This window comes from Condylura cristata, unplaced genomic scaffold (assembly GCF_000260355.1).
Source record: "Condylura cristata isolate star-nosed mole 26May11 unplaced genomic scaffold, ConCri1.0 scaffold00001, whole genome shotgun sequence".
Classification (NCBI taxonomy): Eukaryota; Metazoa; Chordata; class Mammalia; order Eulipotyphla; family Talpidae; genus Condylura; species Condylura cristata.
Genome location: NW_004567102.1, coordinates 67,025,824 through 67,033,822, shown reverse-complemented (window position 1 = coordinate 67,033,822; position 7,999 = coordinate 67,025,824). Strand labels below are relative to the sequence as shown.

At 35.7% G+C, this 7,999-nt stretch overlaps 1 protein-coding gene across 5 annotated transcripts in view; it reads right to left on the bottom strand.

Annotated features, from left to right (window-relative positions):
* Positions 1 to 1,771: 1,771 nt before the first annotated feature.
* The window catches only part of AKAP7 (A kinase (PRKA) anchor protein 7), a 90,090-nt gene continuing 83,862 nt past the window's right edge, over positions 1,772 to 7,999 (bottom strand). For 2 of the 5 annotated variants that reach the window (XM_012723740.1, XM_012723753.1), the window contains one exon: positions 2,833 to 3,705. In XM_012723740.1, coding sequence (XP_012579194.1) covers positions 3,512 to 3,705 — 194 coding nt within the window. In that variant the 3' untranslated portion in view covers positions 2,833 to 3,511. Of the gene's footprint in view, positions 3,706 to 7,999 lie in introns of all 5 variants that reach the window. The other 3 variants (XM_012723745.1, XM_012723732.1, XM_012723748.1) reach the window with 3 other exon arrangements.

The window sequence follows — 7,999 nt, the reverse complement described above, 5'->3', positions numbered from 1 at the left end:
CTATAGCTAGTATCAGCATTTTAAATTCACCGACTCAATGAATTGAACTAATATTCATTGTTATTTTTAATGAATTAATCTAAGGGTTTGCTTAGTTAGCATGTGGGGACTTAGAAACTATTTTTAGTATGCTGGGTTTAATTTTTTTGAGTTCTCTCTACCTGAAAAATTGACATTCCAGAATGCACTTATAATTTGTTGAAAGATAAAACTATTATAGATGAAATCTTGAAGTGACAGAAACATTGGAAGACAATAGATTATCCATTCATCCATCTGTGTTTACTATAGGTTTGTTTTCTTTGGATACAATGACATAAAATCTAAGGTTGTTACATAATGTGGTAGCAGGCCCAGGTATCTGAGTACAGAGGTGCAAGTTTATCTTCCTGGTTGTGTGCCTGAAATGAGGTCTCACGTATGGAATCAAAATTGCTTTAGTTACTGCCTAATGGCTTTTGGCTGGAATGATTGGTACATTTGGGCTTTTGGAATTCGTGTTCTACCTCTAAATCTAGTATATCTCAAAGGCTGAGAGTCTAGACTGAGAAGTAGGTTAATACAGTAACGCTGAAGTCACTTTGAATCGTATCAAGGTCCAAAACTTAAACTTTTGCAAATTAAAGTCTTGGTGTTTTTTAATGGAACCATTAAGAAAATTTGTTTTCGATACTTCTGCTGTCTCCATAAATGAACATTTCCTTGATAGCATCAGAATCCTTCGTACCTAAGTTAAAATCTGGGTTTATTTTTCTCCAATTCCATCACAGCATGACCACTCTAATATAGCTTCATAAAACCTTAGGAATGCAAGGGAGCTAGCTTAGTCAAAAGAAAGTGACTTTTCCTTTGTTACACACACTTAACTTGTGAAATGTATTGTACTTGGTGGAGCGAAAGATGTTTTGTATTGTACAAAGAGTGTGGCTTTCAAATAGAACAGAGCCAAGTCTAAATTTAGCCTTACCTTTCCTTAGCTTTGTAAATAGTCACTTAACTATTTAGAACGCCAGTTTCCTGGTTTCCTAATTTTTTCCACAGTACAAGTCTCTTGCTAATGGGGTTTCTGGAAGAAAAAAATACAATAAGGTACCCTGACCACACAGCACACAGCCAGGTATTTAACAAGTGATGCTATGATTGTTAACGAAAGTAAAGAAAGGATACTGTCTTAGCCTTTGAATTTGTTCAGGAGGATTGGGAACAGCTCCTTGAAAATAAAGATATTTTTAGAAATAGGCTGAAAAGTGCTATTTCTATTAAAATAGTAACTTAGATATGGGCCAGTGAAAATAGTACTTGTACTATGAGGTGGAAGCCTAGGCTGTGCTCCCTGGAAACGGTGTGGTCTCGGAGAAGGCAGTTAACCAACTTGAGTCTAAATCTTTGGACTTCAGGAAACAGGGCAAGGCCTCAAGTAACTTTGTTTCCTATCTTCAGACTTATTTAAGAGACAATCGGGTCCATGCACAGGAAAGCAAGCCCTCTACCACTGACAGGCGTGGCGCTGAGTAGCTCCCAGTCTGGCATATTCCTGTCATTTCTGCTATTGATGACACTTCGGTGACATATTACGGGCAGTTTGAGATGTTACTTAAGTTTTTGTTTGCATCTGATATTCTGTTAATTCTGCGGAGTTGATTTGAATTTATTTAAACATTTCAGGTTGAAAATCCTTTGATAACTGTGCTATGTTAGCATGAAGGATAGAAACATAAAAGTGACTAACCACTAAAATTATCAGAATTCCCACTATGATTTCAATGTGTCAGCATAACCCAAAACTTCCAAGAGGGGAAAAAAATGAGAGGTAACAAGGGGGAAGAATGTTTATTCAGAAGAATGAAAACGCATAAACTCATTTATAAATAAAAGTAATATAATTTACCCAGTGAAAAAATAGTTAAAATCCGTAAGTAAACTGGATTTCTATTTGAAATGATTACATATTTGAAGTCTAATAATTTCCCCCTCCCTCATGATCTTTAGTAGCAGCAATTGTACAATCATTGTAGGAAATACTGTTACCAATAATTATCATGTGTGTATGTGGGGGGGGAATTTTCAAGAGTTCTCTTTAAAAATGAACCAGTGCAAACAAATTCAGTCTATACGGGATATGCAAAGATCTGGGACTAATCTTCAAAAAAGTAGAAAATAAAAATCCCAAAATTTATACATTAAGAAATGAAAAGGCAAGCTACATTTTGATCATTGAAAAATAATACATATGGATATTATAAAACATTCTTAGCCAGTGATTGCAGTAAGTACATTTGTAAATGTTCATTCAAGTACTAGTATTCAATAAACATTCAGATCCCCATTAAAAGTAACACTAGATATAGACACATCTAGATAGTGCTTTTTTTTGATACAACAAAAACCATCTCCATAGAAGGAAGTGACCTTTAAAACACTATTTTTTTTATCTATTTTCCATAGTCTATCTTTTGTTTGTGAAGACCCGTAGAACATCACACAATAGCTAGTTAAGAAGTCCTTTCTATAATATAACTCAAGGTAACTGAAACAAATATTCTAAAACACTAAACCGGGGTAGAATCCTTCTTCTTTAGCAAGAAATTGTTAATTCCTTACCAAATGTTGGTTTGCCTTAGACACTATTGGAACACTTCATTGGTCTTTGCCAAAGAGCTATTTAATAAACTGAAAGATTTCATAAACTATGGTGCCATCATAGCCACAGAAGAGCTATGTCAAAGGAGTGCTGAATCAACATCACTTCCTTGATTACTGCTGTTGATCGGTCTTCCTTCAAAAAGCTCCCTCCTAATTTTGGCCTGAGTCTCAGGCTTTAATAAAAGTTCTTTTATCTGTTTCACTTTGGCCTTTAGACTCATTCTTTCTTGATGCAAAGCTTCATTAGTTAAGTCCCGAATTCCAACAGATTTCTTGCCTACAGAAAAAAAAAAATTATATAATGCCTTTTACATACGAAGCTGAATGAAAATCATTAAATATGGCACAATGGACTTATCAAAAGGTTAAAAAAAAGACCTTTAAAATGTTGCCCATGTTTTATAGAAAAGGTTGCATTTTGCCAAAAAATATATCATTTACATAAAACAAATATACTGTAAATAAAGATCAGTGCATAAGAAAGGCATACATCAGACAAACATGACACATCATGGATTACTGTATGATAATCATTTCAACAGTGATTATTTAAACTTAGCACTTGTTAACTATGTGTGTTTTGGCCTCAGATGAAGTAGTCAAATGCCTTGCTACACAATATAAATGGCGGCATTCCATTTATGGCAAGGCCCTTTTTGGGGTTTTTAATCTGAGCTCACAAGCATAATCCAAGTTCCCCCTCTCAGTGATGACTGGGCCATTCTTTCACAGATGAATTTCCAGTTCTCTTTCAGAAATGCAAACATCAATGGCATCAGGCATCTCACAGTTTGAACAGCACAATGCCAGTTAGTTCCTTGAGTCTGCAGAAGCAAGGAAACTTCTCACAGAGCAGTGCATTAGGGTCTCATTTCATGTTGTCACTGTCAGTGCCATTCCTATCGGCCTCTTCAGTTTTCACAGAGTTCCCATTCCCTGGTTTGTTTTTGTTCTGTGTTTCTTCCAGATACTGCTGCACAGCTTTGAGGACCGCATTCTCCACCAGCCTCTTACTGAGCCTTACCAGTTCAGCATCATCAGGCTCACCTCCGTTTTTATCACCTACATTCATAGAGAAGAAAGGTCACTGAGAGCAGATTGCCACAGAATCCTGGCATGCAGGGGCCCGCTAGCTCAGAAAATTAAACAGAACAAGTCCTTCAATCTGTTCTATAAATCCAAGAAAAATGACTTGATTTTTCATTTGGTATCTGTAGAAACAGGAAACTGCCTATTCCTGAAGACTTAGGGTTGAAAACAATTCACTAGCCTTAAGCTAAAAAACACACTATCTAGCAATGCAGGAAGTTTCCCATTTATACATGGAGTCTCTGGTCTTTCATCCAAATCTAATTGCTATTATTAAAGTCCACAGGTCCAACACCTTGAGTGTCAGAATCCACAACTAGATCCTTTTTGCCACTAATCAAATGTCAAGTAATAAAGATTCACCCACCAGCTAACTATGTGGGATCACTAATTTTAAAGTGCTTGACTATGCTGTTAATAAACGCTCAGCACTTTCAGGAAGACAAAGGCAGCTACTACTGTAAGGAACTGGTTTAAGATAAACTTGTAAAACTAATGATCCTTTGTCTTTAATCTTAGTGCTATTACTGCAATTTAAGAAACAGGAAACTCTTTGGGGAAGAGTTAGGATTATGACAGTAAATTATTAGATGTTAATATTTTATGGCCATTTTGCTTCCCTGCTAGTGATAACCAAGGTTTAATTATATCATCTTTCATTTTACTGAAAAGAACTGGTTCCCTTCTATTCTCATGCTGTAGATTTCCCAGTAATTCTCTTTCCTGTCTTCCTTAACTGGGCAAAAAAAAAAGGGGGGGGGTTATCTCTCATATCCATCAAGCTGTGAAGCTAAGAGGGCAGATGGTTGGAAGTAAAGATATTAGAGCTACTAAATATATAAAGCAAAAAGTAACAAATCTCAAGGAATTGATAGAGAGCAATACAGTAGAAGACTTCAATACTCAGCAATATATGGACTACCCAATCAGAAAATCAATAAAGAAACAGTGGATCTGAACTTAACTTAAATGGACCTAACATATATATGAAACATTCTACCCAACAGCACTAGGATATGACCTCTTCTCAAGCACAAATGAAACATTCACAAGGAGAGATCATATTGTTAAGTCATGAGGCAAGTCTAAGTAAATTTAAAAAAACATACAAATATATAAATTTTATCACGTTATCTATTCTGACCACAACAGTCTGAAATCAGCCATCAATAACAGGAAGAAAATTGGAAAATTCACAAATATTTGGCAACCAAAGCTCACATGCTAACAACCAATGGCTCAAAGATAATACCAAAAGAAAATAAAACACATTAACCCACGTAAATGAAAATGGAAACACAGTGTTTCCAAACTTATGAATTGCAGTAAAAAGCAATGCCAAGACAGACGTTTACAGCAATAAATATCATGATTAAGGAAAACTTCAAATAAACACCCTAACTTGTCATCAAAGGCTGTGTTCCAAATGTTCACTGCAGCATTTTTTATAATAATACATGCAAAGTACCTAACTGGGTTGACAGCCTTTGAAGGTTGAATGGACAAAGAAACATGGAAGTATTTAGTATCTCCTTTCTGTAACAGTAGCACATTCTCACATCTTTTAAAGAACTACTCTCATAGATATTAAAAAATACGAATCCTGACATGTATAATAAAAGCAAAGGACCTAGAGTGAATAAACTTTAAGCTATTTTTTTTAAAGATTTATTTATTTGTGCATACAGAACTGGGGTACAGGCCAGAGGCTCAGGGGCGGCGAGAGGCTTCACCAGAGACAGAGTGGGGAGTAGAACAGGCAGATGGACAAAGTACACTGCTGAGGGGAGCAGCGGGCGGGTCAGTAGAGGTCCGCCACGCCATGTGGTCACCTCCGGGGCAGGCGGGAATCGAACTCATGCGGAAGCGGCTTTAGATTCTCAGTGCTGTGCTTTAACCCGCTGCGCCACCAGGGAGGGCCGAGTGAATAAACTTTAAAGAAATAAGCCAGAGAAAGATAGCATGTGATACTGCTCACTCATATAAAGACCCACAAATAAATGAACTAAATTGGAAAAAAAAAAAGAAAATGTGGTATTTATATATAATATTATTGAGTCATTAAAAAAAATCCTGGCATCTGTGACAATATGGATGAAACTCATAGGGCATCATGCTAAGTGAAAGTAAGTCATAGAGAAAAAAGCAAGTCCTACATTATTTCACTTACATGTGCAATTTAAAAACACTAACTTCTTAAAAGCAAAGTAGAGCAGATGTGGCCAAGGACTCAAGAGTGGGGAAAATAAGGAGATGTTGGCCAAAAAGAACAAACTTTGAGCCATAATGTGAATAAATTCTCTAGTGTACAACATGGAATTATAGTTAACAATACTGTGTTGTATACTTGAAAGTTGCTTTGAGAGTAGATAACATCCTCACCATAACAACAAAGTTCTAGTCATTTAAGATGAATATGTTAATAAACCTTAATGTGCTAAATATTTCATATTAGAAACATGTATCAAATCATCACATTGTACACCTTATACTCAATGCCGCATGTCAATTTTATCTCAATAAAAGGGAGGGGAAAGTTGGAATGCACATCAGGACTAGCTCTGTTTTGGAATATCATCTTCACTGAAGATGAAAGAATACTTTTTAAGCATGCTTCAAAACACTGTAAATGACCAAACACCCGCCACCCTATTTGTGCACTGTATCTGAACCAGAGATTGCATTCCTCAGGCTTTATTTTTTTGGTTAGGCTTGTTACTAAGCCTAATCACCTTTAGAATAACATCAGCTTTCCCATTATTCATGGTTTATCAGTAAGAGAACAGGGTTTGAAGTATGTGAATCTAATCATACTTAAATTCCAGATACTTCTCAAGTCTCCTGTGATTTTTCCTAGTCTACAGTGAGGTGTTCCTGTTACTTCAGATGCTTAGAGATTTAAAACAAAAATCTTCCCCCAAAAAAACTAATTTTCTTTTCTGATTTTCTTAGTTTTATTTATGCTTTTACTATCATCCAAGTCAACTAAACTCATTTTGTCACCCGTTTCAACTCCATTTCTATGTAGTAGTTATAAACAATTTAAAACTGAACATTAAAAATATATAACCTGACAGTATAAACTGAATTAGGGACAATTCAATGAAATGTATGCAGTATCTACACACTGACAACAAAAATTCCTGAAAATATTATAAAATAACTAAATACAAAGAAGCGATACTCTGCTTCAACGACAATGCTGTTTTAGAGGCCAATTCTCTGTTTGCTTTATTGATGCAAAATTATATCAAAACCCTACTACTTGGCTTTGATAGAAAAATAACAAGTTGATTCTAACATGTATTTGAAAATGAAAAAGTTGTCTCAGTCAAAATTTTTTTTAAATATTTAAAGAACAAAATTGGAAGTCTCATAGTACCTAATTTCAAGACTAACCATGAAGCTATATAAATAGTTGATACTAACATAAAGGTAGATATACAGATCAATGAAGCGATACAGAAAACAAGAAACAGATTCACAAACATAACATATGGCCACCTGATTTCCAACAAGGGTGCTAAGATAATTCAACCAAGAAAGAATAATCTGGGCTTCCTGAAAGTGCCGGTCTCCTGTGTCATTTCTCATCACATAATTTCCCCAAACTGTGTAGTATTTATTATACATTTTTTTAAAAAAAATAGTCTGTCTTAAAATGGTGTCAACAAAACAAGAGGGGTTAAGTAGCACAAAGATCTGTATGTCTACTTTTATGTTAGTATCTTAAATAGGATATCAAAAGCACTACTATTTAAAAAATCTGAATTTGTTCTTAAGACACTACTTATAGGGGGGGGAGGGGAAGGCTGACCACAGACTGGGAGAAAATACTGCAAAACATATTAAAGAATGTGCATTCAGGGACTGCCTGGTGGCACAAGGGACTAAGTCTCCGCATTATCCCTGACAGAGAGCTAGCCCACAGGGTGCTGCAGGCTGCTCCTGTCTCACCTGCTGTTCCCCTAAGCAACGTATTTCAGTCAATCCACCTGTTCTGTGCCCCACTCTGTCTCTGGTGAATCCTCTCACTTCCTCACCCCACACCTCTGGCCAACACCCCAGCTCATGTATGCACAAATAAATAAATCTTAAAAAAAATGTGCATCCATAATACAAAATTTTCACAACTTGGTAAGACAAAATAGCCAAGTAAAAAATGGTGAAGGGAATGCAAGAGTTACTTCAAAAAAGACATAGAACTAATAAACATGTAAAAATATACTTAATATCACTAGCCACTAGGGAAATGCAAATTAAAGTC